The sequence below is a fragment of the Odocoileus virginianus genome, chromosome 19 (assembly GCF_023699985.2).
Source record: "Odocoileus virginianus isolate 20LAN1187 ecotype Illinois chromosome 19, Ovbor_1.2, whole genome shotgun sequence".
Taxonomy (NCBI): domain Eukaryota; kingdom Metazoa; phylum Chordata; class Mammalia; order Artiodactyla; family Cervidae; genus Odocoileus; species Odocoileus virginianus.
In genome coordinates, this window is record NC_069692.1 from 6,065,204 (window position 1) to 6,084,206 (window position 19,003).

The following is a 19,003-nucleotide window of genomic DNA, read 5'->3' on the forward strand; positions in this document are numbered from 1 at the left end:
AGAGACCCCGGTTTGATCCCTGGGTTGGGAAGATTATTAGAAGGGTTATTAGAACTTACGTAGTCGTCACCTGTCCTCCCACCTGCCACGGGCTGTTCTCTTTGTTTCCAGCCACTTGAAACAACAGTCTGTAACTGGCTGACCATTCTAGTCTCCTAGCTCTTGGGCCCCTCCCTGACCCACTCACATTTCCCTGTGCTTCCTAGAGTTCAGTCCTGGTCTCATTGGAGAAACATAGAATTAGCTTTTCAAGTCTCCTTCAGGAAAATTAAGCATACTGTCTGGCAGAATGGCGTAGAACATGGTGATGGAGAGCAGCTTGGCCCCTGTTGAAGTCCAATTGTCTGCAGTAACTATGAGTTAATAGGATTTTTGTTAGAGTTAGTAAGAAAAATAAAAAGGAAAGTTAAAGTCCAGTTTTCATCATCCACAAGAGATGGGGTCTGTCTCTATAAAGTATGGATGTTGTTTATATAGGTTCAGGGCTACAACATCCATGGATGTTATTTATCTAGGTCCTAGGCAAAGCCCTCAAAGTCACCCCCCACCCATTTTCCTCATCTCCATACTCCTTTGATTAACACGTCCTGTGATTTTTACCTCCTACAAAATTCTGTCCTGTTTCTCTTTCAAAGCTCAGTTCAGATGGGCCTTGTTGACTTTCTCTAATGAACTAGGACACTGGTTATTCCCCATCCCCCGCATCGTGCCCTAAACCTGCCTCTTTACTCCCAATGTGACCTTCAGCTCCTAGAATTTTTGTTCATGACTTGCCTTCAACCGGTCTCTGAGTTCCTTGTGCTCACCCTCAGCAGACTCCACGGCATGTTTTATCTTAGTACCTGGTACCTACAAGAACGCTAGGAACATAGAACATTTTTTTTTTTTATTTTAAAATTATTTTTGTAACCTGTTCAATTGATTATACACTCCCTCTGAAGCCTGCATGCCTGTGTGCTCAGTCATGTCCAACTGTTAACAACAACATGGACTGTAACCCCCTGCCAGGCTCCTCTGTCCATGGAACTCTCCAGGCAAGAATACTGAAATGGGTTGCCACCTCCCTCTCCAGGGGATCTTCCCAAACCAGGGATCGAACCTGCGTCTCCTGCATCGGCAGGCAGATTCTTTACCACTACACCACCCGGGAAGCCCCGAACATAGAACATTTTAACAAAAATTGGTTCTAGGAATGGGTGAATAGCTCCACAGATGTTTTCACTCAAGCAGGTAGCTAACCCAGTCTGTTGGATCTTGCCTTGTCAAGGTCCTGAGCATTTTGCATTCCTGTTTATTAATAAAACTCAAAGCCAGATATCTCAAAAGCAAGCTTATTGAACCAGCTTATAAATTTTACAATGAATTCTATTGGGGAAATCACCTCTGTTAGAAGCTCACCTGCCCTGCAGGTAGAATTTTCTTAGAAACCTTTCAATCTGAATTTGAAAATCTGTATTCCAAGGTTTTCTGTCTAAAAGATCAGAGATCTAATCAAGGGGAATCTTCTTAAAATGTTCTACTGTAATGATCTAATGCAACATCCTCACAGATACCAGAGGGTGGTGGGAAAGGGTGATATCAATCCCTCTTTATTACTGGATGCCCAGAAGCATAGCATTTTAATTAGATATTCTTTGCAGCTTTATCTCTTCTGTATAACCCTGTTTTTTATTCTTCTCTCTGTAGATGTTTAATCTCCCATTTTCACCTCACTGAGATGTTTGTCTCAATATTGTACAGTGACACATCCCTGGGACGTGTCTTTCATGAAAACGATGGCTTCTGCTGTGCATGTTGAACATCTCCATCCATTCGGGGCACCCCAGTTGTATGCTTAGCAGTGTATCTTAATAGATATCCAAACCGGCGGTTTTCCTTTTGTTAAATTTTTCCTCTTTTCTGAGCCTACGAAGTTAATGAAAAGAAAACAAAACTGTAAAGCCCTAAGACCATGTTAATATCCGTGTTAAGATAATAAAGTCTGTCGACAGGAGGGTCCATGGTGAAAGGTCAATCTCCCCCAGATTCCCAAGATATAGCCTCTTTATGAGATATGCTGCTTTGTGATTTGAAGTTATCACTTCTCTGAAAACATAGAGAAATAGAGATACAGAGAAACATGGAGATATGTTTTTCATGTGTTTCTCTTATATGTTTCTCTCTATGTTGTAGATACTAGTATCTCTATTCCTTGATTTTACATTGGACAGTATTTGCTTTTTTCTTTAGAGGATGAGAAATTGGAATTCATATAGCTTCTCTCATTTCTCCCCCATTTTGATTTACAAACACATGCACACACATACACACACGTGTGGGTACACACATATGGCATTGCTTAAGTTTGGAACAGTGACATTGTCTTCTATACCTGTAATAACTATTCTATACCATGTAAGTATGTCGCATTTATACTGTTCTAGATGAATTATTCTCTACGGAACTGTTTAGTTGTGTGAGCAGTTGTAGCAGAGGGTATATAATCCTATTTTATTAAATTCCTGAGGCTTAAAGAGGAATGACTTTATTAATGAGAGATTCTCGTAACTGACTTTAGCCTTTGCACTGACTCCCCTGGGTATTTATTAAACTTTTATTGCCGGTTGCCTTTGCTATGTTTAGCACAAAGTTTTTTCCCACCCAGTTTCAATGGGCACTTGGGTAGATGTATTTGCTTGCTCTGCCCTCTTGTATCAGAGCGGTCAGAAATGTTAAACATAAGTTAGGAATCTTAAATCTTCAGCTTTGGGCTTGTTCATATTTTTGGCATTGGGCCTAAAAGTTGTTGAATAAAGCTATTTTAGACAACTGCATCTTGCCTGTCCTACCGGGATTGGAGCCGCCAACTATTTTTTCCTACTATATCAAGATTTCGCAAAATAGACTATAGCATTAATGGTCCTTCACCACTGAATGAAGACATTCTGCTCAGAGGCTACTCTCAGACTTGAAAGAAATTTCAGGAAGGAGTCTGTGTGCATTTGCAGCAGCAATAACTCTTGTCGTCTTAGCAAGAATGTTTTAAAAGAATTTCTTCTTTGGGGTAAACCACATTCTCTTTGGCTCATTTAGAGGTGGTTGCTGCCACTGTTTGCTTGTGGGCCACGTGTTGTTTCTGTTCCCTGTGGTCTTCTGTTTGGAGAGGCCCTTGGCGTGTAGAAATAATATGGGTTTGTCACATAATTGTCATCGACTTAGCGTGGGAAGCGATACCGCTTTGCAGAGTGGCTGCTGCGGGTTTTCCTGGCCGTGCTCTTGGGGAACGCTTAAAGGGCAAAGAACTTTAAGGCCTTTGTCTCAAATGCTTGTCCAGTCCATAATAGTCTAACCATGGAGAACGGGTAATGTTCTTAAGTAAGCTCTGTGGATGAATGAAACTATTGTGAGCCCTACCTGTTGTAGATTTTATCATGAGCTTATAAATGTCTCTAACATTGGTTTTCACTTGAAAAGCAAACCCAAGTATAGGTAATGGAAGCTCCCCCCCGCCCCTTTTTCTTAACAGCTGTTTAAGCTCTATTCTTAAAATTGCACCGTTTAGATAAATATCCCATTTGCAACAGTGCTCAGTTATGCTGATATCTTTATAGCCCAGAATTTTTTTCTTTTCCTGAGTAGCTGGCACTAGAAGCAGAGTGAATTTTTCAGCCTTTGTTTTAAATGTACCAGCTTCTGAAGCTGAATGGGTTTTTTTTTTTTTTTTGTATATGCTTTATGTACTTGTATTTTTCTCCAGAAGTGATATTAACTGATTATTATATTCTATAGTCACAGGAATTGTCTTATAATGTGCAGTTTACAGATGTGTATTTACAAACACTTTATAGAGAGTGTTTTTGAGTCTAAGAAATTCAGCAAGCCCATTTAGAAACTTTATAGTGAGTTTTAAAAATGTGATGCTTTTAACATTTGCAGTATATGCCCTACTGTGTTTTCTTTTAAATAGAAATGAATTTTGTGAAGAGAACCAATCTTTCTCTTTTATTGGGGAATGCCCAAGGCCATAATATAAGAACTTCTATCTTAATAGGAGGTGATTTTAAAATTTCTAATACTGTTTTACTCAAATTAGATCATACTGTTTAGTTTATTATCTCTAAAAGAAGGTATTAAGAAGGTCTAGATTTTAAATTATCAGTCACTTACTCTTTGTCTCAACATGACAGAGAAAATAACTTCTTACAATTTGAGATTCATCAGAGCACTCAAAAGCTTTTATATGTCAGGAGATACATTTTTTACATAATGATTTAAAATCTTATAAGTAACTTAGAGTAGAAATAGAACTTACTCAAATTACATTACTAGCATGAGATTACCTAAAACATGATCTGTTGGTCATTTATTAACAGACACAGCTTATCACCCTCTTTGCCTGGTGTGTGTCAGGTACTGTTCTCACATTGACTTTTATAAATAGTTTCCTTTGGATTATTTTGCTTTTAAAGTTATTTGCCAAATTTTGTATTCATCACTCCAGAAGGAATTAATTACCTTAGTTGACACTTTCTAAACTGTTGGGAGCATTCGATTTAATATTCAGGTCAGAAGCCCTCTGGCCAGAGTGTGATATGTTAAAGGTTCATAAACTAAAAGTAATCGTTATAACTTTTATAACAGAAATACAGTTTAAGAGAATTTTTTATATAAATAAGTAATGTTGCCTTTCTGAGATTTCTAAATGTCTGACATTTCTAAATAACTTTGGTTGATGGCTGTTCTTTGTTGATGACTGATCTAATTTTTAAGAGTAAAGTAGTATTAGAAATTTTAAGATCACCTCCTATTAAGAATAGTTTTGGTTCAGTGTGGTTAAATGGATTGTTTATAATGTTACATATTTTTCTCTGTGTACATAGTCTGTGTCTTGTTTTATATGTATGAAACTCGCTTGTGAAAGTTGACTTTATTTCCAATTTTGTGATGTGGAGAACTGTAATCATTTTAAGATGAAGGTTTTTAATATAAACACTGAAACCTGAATTAAACATTAAGTCTTGTTGTAACTTACCTTGTAATCTTTTGCATGCACTATATTTTCATGTTAGCATTTTGGTCTTTAAAGAAAATTCACACTACATCTGTGGAGATTGAGTCAGGTACTATTTCTCATTTTTCATATTATTAGTTTTTCTTCATTCCTCTGTTTTCACACTGACATCAGAGATTATTCATTAGGTAGAACCAGGTAAAAAGGTCTTTCTGAATTCAAGAGCAGGGATAACATTTTGATAACACAGTCACTAGTCCTCAATTTTTTTTTCTCTCTCTCACTTTTGGCCTTTCCCTTACCTGTTCTATTAAATCTGTTTCCTCTTCAGAGAGGGGTAAACTCTTCAAACAGGTAACTCTAGGAACTGGAATACATGGATTAGACTTTACATCTGGACAACAGCTAACAGCCCTTTTAAGAGCAGCTTCACTGAATGTGCCATCATTTTATCGAGTTCTGAAGCTTTAAGGGGCTTTGGTCGTGTGTGATACAGAAGTAAGAAGCCGTCTGAGGAAGTTAAATGAGTTGGTAGTGGTCATGACTTAGATAGTAGGTTGTCTGATTGTATGTACCACTCAATTTCCCAGAAACGAAGGTGTGACAGACGTTGGTTTGGTCAGGTAGAACCAGAGCTATTGTAATGAAGACAGGAATGGATGGACTGGAGATATATTTTGGAGGAAGAGTTGATCATACTCAATTGTACAACTGATGTAGAAGGTTAGGGAGAGTTAAGAATTAAAACAGCTGTCACACAACTCTCATACAATCCCCTCTTCTCCCCAAGGAGCAGTAAGTCTTGAAGGAGAGGACTTCAGTGGAGGGTGGTATGATCAAATTTGCATTTGCTTGTTTGTTTGGGGTTTTCCCCCCTTTGATCGGGGGTATAGTTGCTTTACAATGTGGTGTTGGTTTTTGTTGTACAGTGAAGTGAATCAGCTCTATGTCTACATGTATGCCCTCCCTCGTGGACCCCCCCCCCCCCCCCCCGCCCCATCGCACCCCGCTAGGTTACCACAGAGCGCCGAGCTGGGCGCGGTTTACAGTCTTAAAGGATAAGTGCATCCTCACTTGAGAATGACCGGGGAGATAGGTTAGACTGCAGGACGGTTGGTGTGTCGAGGTGCTGTTGCAGATGTCTAGCTTGACTTAGGGCAATGAGACTGATGTAGAAAAATAGAGAGGTTGAAAGGATATGTAAGATAGTTACTGGTTGAGGGAAGAGCGGAGCTCTCTGACGCCTTGGTTTCTGACTGGTAGAGCCTGTTAGATGGCGATGCCACTCTTCTGAGAGATTCGGCTTGTGGGATAGAAGGAAGAGCTTGAAGAGCATGCCGTTTAGAACCATTATGTCTAAGAGTCTATGAACAGGGCTTCCCTGCTGGCCCAGTGGTTAAGAATCTGCCTTGAGATGCAGGGGACACCAGTTTGATCCGTGGTTTGGGAAGACAACACATGCCACAGTGTTGGCCCATGAGCCACGACTATTCAAACCTGCGCTTTGGAGTCCATGCTCTGTAAGGAGAGAAGCCACTGCAATGAGACGCTTAGACACTACAATTACAACCAAGACCCCAAAATAAATAATATTTATTAAAATAAATAGATAATATTTATTTATTACAAAATAAATAGCTTTATTTATTAAAAATAAATAACTATTAAAAATAAACAACTGTTTATTAAAAATAAATAGTTTTGTTTATTAAAATAAATATTACTTATTTATTAAAAATAAACACCTAAATTTATTTTATAAAGTAAATTATTTATAATAAATTTTTAAATTAAAAAAATATTTTTTAACAAGTCTATAAACAGTTGCTTACTTGGAATCAGAGTTGATAGGAGAATCAGAGCGAGGGATCTGAATTTAATTAGAACCATGGCTTTGAGTGAGATTCCATAAGGAAAAGAATTTAGATCAAGTAGTGGCAGAATATGGTGTGGAGAGAAACAAATCAACCAGTTTTCACATGGTAGATATTTAAAAGGATGAGACAAGCTGGATGTAGTTTAGCACTTGTCCTCCTGTTACCACAATGAATATAAGCAACAGATGATCAGGTAGAGAAAGTATGTGTCAAACAGGATTATTTCCTGAACCAGGGCCAATGAAATGCTACTCAACTATTTAGACCTGCTTTGTTACAAAGAATATCAGTAACAACATTTTCAGTTCATGGAATTTTGCCTAAATTCCACATCAAATTGAGATATAATTTTTATTAAAAGTTTTCCATGAAAAAAATTTTTATGAGGTCTGTAATACCTAGAGTCCTTTCAAACTTTCCTGTGCTCCATTGAGATCTTCTTCACTCAGTGTCTCATACAGTTTCTCAAATTTAACATTTTGAAAGTCAACTTCAACCTTATCCTCAAACCTGCTTTTTTTCCTCTGGTCTTTCCCCTTAAGTCACAAAGGTCAGACCTCCTTTTTTTTTTTTTCCCCCCAAAAAATGTTTTTTATTGAGGTATGGTTTTTACAATATTATATGTTTCAGGCATACAACAATGATTCACAATTTTTAAAGGTTCTACTCCATTTATCAGTTCAGTCAATTCAGTCGCTTAGTCATATCCGACTCTTCATGACCCCATGGACTGTAGCACGCTAGGCCTCCCTGTCTATCACCAACTCCTGGAGATTACCCAAAGTCATGTCCATTGAGTCAGTGATGCCATCCAAACATCTCATCCTCTGTCGTCGTCCCCTTCTCCTCCAGCCCTCAATCTTTCCCAGCATCAGGGTTTTTTCAAATGAGTCAGCTCTTTGCATCAAGTGGCCAAAGTATTGCAGTTTCAGCTTCAAGATCAGTCCTTGCCAATGAACATTCAGGACTGATTTCCTTTAGGATGGGCTGGTTGGATCTCCTTGCAGTCCAAGGGACTCTCAAGAGTCTTCTCCAACACCACAGTTCAAAAACATCAATTCTTTGGTGCTCAGCTTTCTTTGTAGTCGAACTCTCACATCCATACATGACTACTGGAAAAACCATGGCCTTGACTAGATGGACCTTTGTTGGCAAAGTAATGTCTGTACTTCATTTACAGTTATTATAAAATATTGGCTCTTTTTCCTGTGGTATACGATATATCCTTACAGCTCATTTATTTCATACATAGTATTTTGTACCCCTCTATCCCCTACCCATATCTTGTCTCTGCTTTCTCTCCCACTGGCTTTTGACTCTGTATCTGTGAGTCTTTCTTTTTTGTTAAAATCACTAGTCTGTTTGGGGCTTCTGGTGGCTGAGACAGTTAAGAATCTTCCTGCAATGCAGGAGACCTAGGTTCAATCCCTGGGTCAAGAAGACCCCCTAGAGAAGGGAATGGCAACTCACTCCAGTATTCTTTCCTGGAGAATTCCATAAACAGAGGAGCCTGGTGGGCTACAATCCACGGGGTCACAGAGAGGTGGATATGGTTGAGTGACTTTCACACTTCGCAGTCTGTTTTATTTTTCAGATTCCACATGTAAGTGATATCAAACAGTATTTGTCTTGCTCTGTCTTATTTCACTAGACATAATACCCTCCAAGTCCAATGAAGAAAATTTCTTCCTTTTTTATGACTAAGTGCTATTCCATTGTATATATGTACCACATCTTCTTTATTCATTCATCTGTTGATGGCCACTTAAGTTGCTGTCAAATCTTGACTATTGTAAATAGTGCTGCAGTGGACATGGAGATGTATAAATCTTTTTTGAGTTAAAGTCTTTGTCTTCTTCGAATATATACCTGAGAGTGGAATTGCTGGATCATATGGTAGTTGTATTTTTAATTTTTTGAGGAATCTTCATACTGTTTTCCATGGTGCTTGCTCCATTTTACATTCTCCACAACAGTATTTGAGGGTTCCCTTTCTTTCCACATCCTAGACAACGCTTTTTGTTTGTGGTCTTTTTGATGATAGCCATTCTGATGGATGTGAAGTGATATCTCATGTAGTTTTCATTCACATTTCCCTGATGATGATCAGTGTTGAGCACCTTTTCAGGTGTCTGTTGGCCATCTGTTATGTCTTTGGAAAAATGTTTGTTCAGGTCTTCTGCCCATTTTTTAACCATGTTGTTTGTTTGATCAGTTGTACAAGAGCTGCTTTAATTCATAATTCTCCTTAAACCTCTACGCCAGTTCCCCAATTGAGTACAATCCATTCCTCCTCCCTGTCTCTCCTCCTTCCACTTTGTCCATCCCTGTTACGATTGTTCTGGTTCAGACTGCCTCCATCTCTTACCTGAATCCCCACAGTGAGCGCCTCACTTCTCCCTGCTTCCCTCCCTCTGAGCCACTCTCCACAGGCTTGACACGGGGGTTTTCTTAAAGGAAATACAGTAAGTCCCCTACATATGAACAAGTTTTGTTCTGAGAGCACGTTCGTAAGTCCATTTTGTTCATGAATCCAACAAAGTTAGCCTTGGTACCCAGCTAACACAATCAGCTGTGTACCGCTGCTTTTATGCTTGCTTCCAGCATCCTGTGCTTGGAATAAAGGTACTATACTTAACTGTACTCTATACACAAAGGCACATGTAAGTACACAAAAGCACATGTAAGTACACAAAAGCACAGCCAGTTGTAGAGGATGCATACTCAGGACAGTGTACCCCAGACATGTGAACTTACGTGATTGGACATGCAAGCATACATTCACGTCTTTGAAAGTTCACAACTTGAAGGTTTGTTTGTAGGGAGCTTAAACTATGTAGATCATTCTGCTTGCTCCCTTGCTCAGAACCCGCACATGATTTCCTTTTGTACTTATGGTAAAATTCAGAATCTTTCTCTTGCTTTCCAAAGTCTGGCACATGCTGATCCCGGTCATATCTGCCAGCTTTGCTCTTGCCTGGTGTTACTTCCTGTCCCAAAGGCTCCTATCCCAGCCCTTCACTTATCTAGTCCTATTCATTCTAATAAATTTCAGCTTAAAACTCCATTTTCCAAGGAAGTATTTGCTGAAGAATCTCCCTCTTCAGAAGTGTTGCTCCTTCGTGGCATGGTCAGGGAAGGCCGCTCTTTGGGGGTGACTAGCCTCAGGGCTGATCCGAATGACGGCAGGAGTGACTGCTCCAAAATCTACAGAAGGAGCTGTGTGCGCATCCCTGGGGCTGGGATGACTGGGCACAAAAAATCAAGCTGCCTTCAAGCCAGACGAGACGCAGCTTACTAAAACACTTGGACAACAGAGTCCCTATGCAAAGGCAAGTCATTTAAAAGATTTTTCACCCACCGAGGCCTGCTTTGCAAGAAGCAGGTCTCTACTCTGAGTCATCGACTCTCATTTAGATTCCTAGACAGGTTTCAGAAGTATTTGTAATGCCATTGACCCAGCTCAGCAGCGACTTCATTAGGGCTCAGTGACTCATGTACAGGGTGCCCCTTACCTGGTTTCCTCTTGGGCAAGAAGCCTCGTAGAATACAAAAAGCATTGATTTCTGCAGCAATGAAACTTGGGCCCAAATCTCAGTCCTCTTACGCATCAGCTGTCGAGCTTGGGTACCATAATTCTTTGCTCTGAGCCAGTTTCTAACCTGGTGGTGGGGATTAAATGATATGCTGGACTTACCTGGTGGTCCAGTGGTTAAGAATCCTCGCCAGTGTGGGGCGCGGTTTGGGGGGTCGGAATGCAGTGGGGGTGGGGAGGACGAGTTCCCCCTCCATTCCGGGAAGATGCCACGTGCATGTGGAGCAGCTAAGCACATGCGCCACAGCTACTGAAGTCCAAGCGACCTAGAGCCCGTGTTCTGCAACGAGAGAAGCTGCTGCGATGAGAAAGCTGTGCACCGCGACGAAGAGGAGCCCTCCCACGCTGCTACTAGAGAAAGAAGCCCGTGTGCAGCAGGGAAGACCCAGCACAACCGAAAATCAAATAAATAATTTTGCAAAAACCTCTCCCATTAAAAATTATGAAATCACCTTTGAATGATGTGCTGATGATAAGACAGTGAACCCAGAGCACATGCCTACCACTGATGCTGATCATTGTCTGCTTGCGATGTTTATTCTCTGCGTAAAGTGACCCAAGGGACTTCTGTCAGATTTTAAGACCCCCCCTCTTCACATCCGCTTAGCAACTGTGTAGTATTTATTATACAGTCAGACTTTGGAAAAGAAAACAAGTGATGAAAACTTTGGCCAGAACCCCCTGATGGCCTCTCTCTCGAAAGTAGGAAGAGAAAAGTGATTCTGTGTCTGAGGCAAAGATAAATGTTAGAGAGAATATTTCCTCCTTGAGGTTTTACTTGATCTTTTTTTTTCCTCTCTCTGAAGACATAGTCTCAAAGAATGTGGAGAAACTTCAAAAGCAGAATAGAAGCACACACATTGACACATGGAAACCTTTACAACTTTTCTGTTTAGGCAGTGATTTTTTTTTTTTTTAAAGCCCCAGATAAGAAAATATCAAGAGTGGAATTGGGAGGCTGCTTTCCAGATTGAAATGCTTAAGTAAAAATCTTGGGTCAGAGTGACTCCACACAAATAAATGTTAGTTTGACACGCGAGTGAGCATGTTCTGACTTCCTTTCTGTTGTCGATGGTTTACATTTTAATTCCTGTCACAGGCTTTGGATTAAAAATGTGTTGCCTTCATCATGATGCTCATATGTTGAGACTCAAACAGAGCAAATCCAGTAGATTTATGTAGCTTTTCCCTGGCCTGGATGGAACAGCGGTTCATTTTTTATTGACATAAAGACTTTGTCAAAAGCACCAAGTACAAATATGGTTGTTTGCTTTGTTTATTTTCTCCTTCTCCTTTTTCTAGGATTATGACAGTTTTTTTGAATCCAAGGAGAGCAACACAGTCTTTTCATTCTTAGGCCTGAAATCACAGTTGGCGTCAAAGGTAGGTTAATCTTCTCTTGTTTTAAAATGTGTCTTTCTTGAGTTGTTCTTAGGGATTGCGGGGAAAGGAGTGTACAGCCAGTCCTCCAGGTTTTCAGCTTTTGCTTTCTCGGTGCACAGTTAGGACTGCCCAGGGTAAAGCCACATAAAGATGCCAGTTTTGGGGTTTTTTTTTCTTTCTTTCTTTCTCATTTTTAACTGTTGCTGTATATTAGAATTTATCTTCATTTAAAATTCAATTTATTCATAATTTGGACTTCTTTCTTCCAAGAAAAACTTAAGGTAGCAAAAAATCATAGGTGCTTCTTACTTTAAAGTGCAAGCTCACATTACTTTACCTTTTTTGAAAAAGAATCAAAGCCATGCTTTTCAGGTCTTCTATTTAAGTCATTTACATTGGAAGGGACATGATTTGCAATAACAAATGGTCAACGTTGAAAAAAGGGTAATTCCTAAACTAGTTCAAGTTTTTTTGAAGCCACTTTATTGTGTCAAATGTCTTTTAGAAAATGTAAAAGCCTCAGGCTTTTCTAACATTTAGAACTATAGATGATATATATTATTGTAACTTTGTAAAGCACATAAATTCATTTTCAAAATAAAAAATACCATTTCTTTGTTAAATGAGATAATGTTTTTAGTGTTATTTCCCCTTCCAAAAATACTTTTTTTTTCTGATTATGAAAATAGCCTAGACTCATTTTAAAAAATTGGGAAAATGCAAAATGTATAAAGTAGAAAATAAAAAGTCACCAGAGAAGACCACATAAACATTTTTGATGTATTTCCTTGCAGTCTTTATGTACATGGCAATGGAGGTTTTGACTGTATTTCAAACTGAGACTGAATTCTAAAGCCTCTATTTTTAAAACTGAGTTGAAATGAAACGGCATTACTGAGAACTTTGATGTCTATAAGTAATAGGTCTTTTGAGGCCACCCGGGATCTGTACCATTTCTGGAACACCTGTGGGAGGAAGGCAGAGACTATCAATAATATAAATTACACCGCAGCACCTGTAGTTCCTCGCCAGTGTGAAATTGTGCTTTGTTATACATCAGTAAGTCCACAGATGGTGGTGGGTGGTTTCTGTGCGCATGTTTTAAACAGAGGCAGAACCCACACATGAAATATTTAAAGGCTCTTAAAACTATTTTTATAAAGATGGAACACTGGAATACTTGGGAAAATGAAAGTATTTTTATAACGTGTTTCATACAGAGATATTAAACAATCCAGATTTATCTTCAAAGAACTGGAAAAAACTGGGATAAGAGCAGTCTAATGGGTGCATAAATCCAGTGGACAGTGTCTGTGCAAACATCTTTGAAAAATACTGTGTGCTTGCCATCTTTGTTCTCATTTTCCCCGAAGATGTAGATTCCTTTGAGATTCTGTGGGCTGACTTTTTTTACTCTTTGAAAATCTTTATATTCTCTTAGAAATTTTTTAGAAAACCTATGATCTGTAAAATATGCCTTCTCCCATAACTTGTGGTCATGGGATTAAAGTTGGTCTTATGTTTTAAATGTTTTAATGGATTTATCATTTACATACCGTACATTTCACTTGTTTTTACAATTCAGCGATTTTTGGTATATTTACAGGGCTGTGTAACTTTCACCACAGGCATCGAGTTCATTTATTTATTTTTGGCTGCTCAGCATGTGGGATCTCTGTTCCTCACCAGGGATCAAACCCGTGCCCCCTGCATTGGGAGCTTGGCGTCTTAACCACTGGACCACTAGGGGAGTCCCAAGGTTGGTTTTGATGCCCTTGAGGTTTGCTTGATTTCAGGAGACCATCCCATCAGCAGTGAGGGCTCTGGGCATCCCCACCCATTCCGACCCCCATTTTCAGACTTCTGAGTGAATCACACGTGAGCGGGAGCCCAGGCGGAAGGCTGTGGTGCAGTGTACGCGCTACCCTCATGAACCACTCAAAGCCTTCAGCGTTAATAGCAGCTCACACTTCAGTTTTGTAGGAGAGAGGTACAAGTATCTTTAAGAGCAAATCAGCATCTCCCCCCTTTCTAGTTATTTATTTTATGTGTGCTCAGTCATGCCCCTCTCTGCGATCCCAAGGACTGGATCCCTCCAGGCTCCTGTCCTTGGGACTTTTCTGGCAAGAATACTGGAGTGGGTTGCCATTTTCTCCTCCAGGGGATCTTCCTGACCCAGGATCGAACCCGTGTCCCCTGTGCTGGCCGGCGGACTGTTTACCACTGAGCCGCCTGGGGATCCGTATTTATTTTGTACCTTGGTAGTAATCCGTTACACAGTCTACACTCTTAAGGCCTAGATGGAGCCTTCATGGGTGTGCTGTACTATACGGTGGAGCCTCCTTTCCTATCTTCTTCCCTCCCCTCTCTGCAGCACAAGCACATGAGAGACAGGGTGAGCTAGCCCACCGCGGGACATAAAGGCTCCACTAGCAGCTGATTGCTCTGTGGAACAGTGAGGGGAGAGACGCTCAACAGGAAAAGAACATTCAGCACCCAGGTGTAGACACTGGCCCGTGTTCAGAGTGGACGGGACACAGGGCGGTAGAAGGTGACAGAATGGTGGCCTGTACCATCCCATATGATATGTATGTGTGTGTATAATGGGATGATATATAGTCATGCTTCAGAATAAAATTTAATTACATTAAAGAAAAAAACATCCATGCAGGACAGACACATCTGGAGCCAATGTGCCCTCCGTAATAATAAATACGTTGAATACCAAGTTTGCTTCTAACTTTCTGCATTCTTAGTAGTGCCCAGAAACATCCTTATATCTACTGACACTCTGCTGCATGTATGTTTTTAAAGAATTCAAGTGAGTTGCTGATACTTAAAATACTGATTTCCCACATTTCTCTATTCCTCGAATTGTCCAAACCCTGGTTGGGAGTAGGGGAGCGGAGGCACACCCTCCTCTGGATGTCTGGAGCTCACTGTGGTACCTCCCTATGAGAAAAGACCTTTTCACGAATAATTTTCAAAGGAAATGATCAACCTCATTCTCATAATAAACTCAAAACAGAGCCTGAAATAGAAGTTTCTGCTTTTGGATCTCCCCCATTCAGGGCTGATACTGAAAACATGTAGCCACGTAAACCCTGGGCATTGAACCAACACAAGGCTCCTCTCAGAGCTCCCACCACACTGGGGGTCAGCCACCCAGCGGTTGGGTCATGGTGGCTCTTGGGGGACCAGGGTATCAGCTGCTCACCAATAGGTGTGGTGCTGTTCCCCTCGGGTTACCCTCTGCGGGGCCCCTGAGTGAGGAGGTAACTGCCCCCCACCCCACTCACCCAGGAGCAAGAGGCGTTTCATCAGTGTTGAAAACAGGTGGCTTCCTTTCCCCTTTTCTATTTGGCAGGTCAGGTGCATGTGACGTAAATCTGGGCTCTGATCCTGAAACCTAGGATTCGCTCTTACCCATCACATGAGGGTGATTTATTGTGATTCCCAGCCTCTCTGTTCCCTGACATTTCAGATATCACTGCCAGGGTCCAGTGGTTAAGACTCCATGCTCCCAGTGCAGGGGCTGGGTGTTCAACTCCTGGTTGGGGAACTCAGATCCCACATGCCACATGGTGTGGCCAATAAATTAAATGAATAAATAATATAGATCACTTGCCAGGGTAGATTTTCTTTTCCATGTAATGCAATAACTAGCTTTTTTTCTTTTTCTTTTTTTTTTAAATAAATAGGCAGAACCTTAGCGAAGACAAGTGGAAGAGATGGAGATGCATTTCAGAGTCCCCTCTGGTACTTGGCGCACACCTGCTTACCTAATGCATCACTGTGACAGAAGCCACATGCGTTATCAGTAACTTTGCTTGCCATGGAAAAGGTGTTTGGGGAAGACTTGGGTCTAATGGGATTGCATGATTGCTTTAAACCAAATCAGGACTGTGGTGGGTTTTTTCCTTATTTTCAGAGTTACCTGCAGTTGCCTCAGTTTACCCAGAGGGACTGTCACCTGTTCGAGGTGTGCTTCCTGAATCTGAGTGATAAGCGGGTGGCACCATCAGAGAGAAAATACTGGGTCTGCCCTGGTTTGTAGTTGATGCCAGGATTGCTCAAACCTGCTTCTCTTCTAACTACCTAGGTGATATCCTTGAAATTAGTCTGCCAGGCTTTTAGAATATTTTGATCAGAAAGAAAAATAGCAATGTTGGTTGACAAAGGGCTGGAGGTCTTGGCTGCAGAATCACAAATATTCCAGTGCTTTGTCATAACTGTAGAAAAAGTTAGATGCTCTAGCCTCCTTTTGGTGATGGAAATTCTTACCCCTATAAATCCTCCAAGCTCTTCCTGATGTGTCCAGAAATCGTAGTTGATTACCGTATATGATCAGAACAGAGTTATAGGGATGAAAAGAATTGCTATTTTGAAAAATACATGCTTCTTTATCTCTTTCAAGGGGCAAGTCTCACTTAATGCATAAGATTGCATAAAAGGTATATTTCAAGAGGTGCACTAATTAGATAGTAAATTTATAGGGGACATTATCTGACTCATATCTGAAAGCATTTCAGCTCTAGCAACTTAGTATGCATAAGTGCACATATATTTTTGAATGCAGCTCCCCTAACTAGTAGCTGCTTATATATTTTGTGAAAGGATTATATTTTTTGAGAAAGGAAGATCTTGGTTAGATGTATTTTGGGAACCCTTGATGAGGCATATTAAAAAAATAACTAATATTGCTATACATTTTAATTTTTTTTTCCTGTGTTACTTTTCACTGGTCCTCTCACTCTGCCAACTCGTATTTCTGACCAGTGCGCAGTCCCAGGTTTTCAGAGAAACGTAGGTACATGTTCTTATTCCATGTATGAGCACCAGTGATTTTTCAGAACAGAGTGTGTACAAGAAAGAGGCTGTCAGAGATTCACTCTGGATAGTACACAGCATGTGAAGTCTCTGCTTCCTTTGAAGTGGATGCAGATAAATACTGAACCTGTCTACTTCATTAAGGCAGAGGCTCCTTTTACTGCATCCTTGTCCCTGCTCACACTTCTTAAGAGTTTTTAGTTGCCAAATCCAGGAATAGTCTTGCATAGGATAAGCTCTCAGAGGACTGTGTAAGATATTCTGCTATTCTCAACATCCTGATGGTGGACCTGCCCTTTAGATTCTGAGCAGGACGTTTGTAAGAAAGGAAAAGAACAAAAGAATTGCCTTCTATCACCTGTGTTCTCTCTCCCTCCAACTTGCTAAATGTGGACTCTTCTTAAGAACCTGTTGAATGCTAAAGCTGACATCCCCAGCCTGAGGTTTGTAGTCCAGGACTACAACCAGAAGGAAAGCATTCCACTGATTCCTACTTGACTGGAACAGACACATAATCCACAGTTTTCTCTCCAAGGAAAGCTTCTGTGAAATCATGAGTATGACTGCTTATTTGGCATTAAATACAATCCAGGTCACATTCCACTTGATAAATCCCAGGGACTATCCAGGAAATTGTTTTTGAACTGGGTATTGTGTTAAAGTCTGATAAGACTTAGTATTTCTTTTTAAGATACAGCAGTTTAAAACATTAATGTTACCGTGATCTAACTTACATTTTGTCTGCTCTTGCCAGTGAGTACCAAGAAGCAACTTGGTAAGAGTGAGTCTTTGGGAGTTAAATTCTGGGGTCATAGGATCAATACAATACTTGCCAGACCAAGAAAGCTACTCAGACTTGTTTGTCTCAAAACCTTTGAATTACTCTGATTGTAGTAGATTCTCCTAAGCAGACTAGATGAATAGGAGAGCTAAATTATTACGACAGTTACACACCATCTACCCTCACCTGTACTTTTTTTTTTGATCAGCAGAGAAATAGGAGAGACCAGCTTGAGCTGGTATTGTGCTTGTTACGAGTGAGCTTAGAAGCACATTGTGTGGTATTTCCCGTGGTATCCAGGCTCTGTGGAGTCCAGATGGTATTGCTATCTGGGCTTACCTGAGCCACACTGTGTTCAGATAATATCATGCCCTTACTTGTGGTGTTTTACCAGCTAAAGTCCAAACACATAATGATTTTCTTCATCCCTTCTTTAACTAGCTGCCTTTAGAGCTGTATAATCACCTAGGAAAGAAGTGGATGGGAATTGTAGATATAGATATTATATCAGGAGCATTTCAAGACAGAATTTTTCTTTCCTGTAGCAGGCTTGTTGGAGCAAAGGAAATGTGCTGCTAAAAATCAGATTATGCCTTTTTAAAATTAGACAAAATACAGAGTGCCATCCTGCTTGGTATATGCAGACCAGAAGAAAATTTATTTGGGGAAGTACTTGTTTTTCCAGATTCTGGTGTTCTGCTAAAATCAAAGAGGAGAAAAGGAAGATTTTTTTTTTCTCTCAGGCTCTAATATATTTTAGATTTGTTTCTGTTTTATAGATTTATCCAACACTCCCACGTAGATGTTTTTATATTACATGAATTTAATAATGAACTAAACTTATTTGTTCTCTGTTGTTAAAGGGTACCAAAGCCTCTTGCTGTTTTGTTTTGTTTGTTTTTTTAATTTGATTCTGCTATATAGGGTTTTGCTTTTTCTACAGATGCTTTTCATTTAATATCTTTTCTAAAGTCTCAAGACCCACTTTGATCTGCAAAATTATTGTTTTTAGATTTCAATTTGTATGCATTTGTCTCTAAAGGCATTGGTTAAATCTCAGATTTTATATTCAGCATTAAAGAGGAATAAATTCCAGAAAACACACAGTCTGAAAATGGAGTTTTTATTCCCTACCATGTCTTATACCTTTTCTAATTTTACTTTTGTGTTTGTTTGAACCTTCCTATTTAATTGGGCTGCTCAACCCATATTGAAAGCTGTAGATTAGTTGTAAAAATGCATATGGCTCATTGACCACTCAGAGAGACACTTACATATGTGTGTGTGTGTGTGTGTGTGTGTGTGTATTGGAGGTGACTGCAGAATCGTGTGTGTGTGTGTTGGAGGTGACTGCAGGATCATCTCAGTGACCAGGACCAAGAATGGCATTAAATCACTCACCCCTTGCTTGGTTTAAATACACTGGTTTCCTGAGTACACTGAAACGCTGGGCTGTGGATTCTCTTCCGTTGGTTGGTTGGTTAGTTTAGTTGCTAAGTCATGTCTGACTCTTGCAACCCCATGGGCTGTAGCCCACCAGGCTCCTC

The 19,003-nt window shown here is 40.1% G+C and overlaps 1 protein-coding gene across 1 annotated transcript in view; it reads left to right on the forward strand.

Moving 5' to 3' along the window:
• The window catches only part of SH3BGRL2 (SH3 domain binding glutamate rich protein like 2), a 91,968-nt gene extending 73,397 nt beyond the window's left edge, over positions 1-18,571 (forward strand). Inside the window, exons 4-5 of the mRNA XM_020899248.2 lie at positions 11,765-11,845; positions 15,547-18,571. Coding sequence (XP_020754907.2) covers positions 11,765-11,845; positions 15,547-15,558 — 93 coding nt within the window. The 3' untranslated portion in view covers positions 15,559-18,571. The remainder of the gene's footprint in view (positions 1-11,764; positions 11,846-15,546) is intronic.
• Positions 18,572-19,003: the final 432 nt, after the last annotated feature.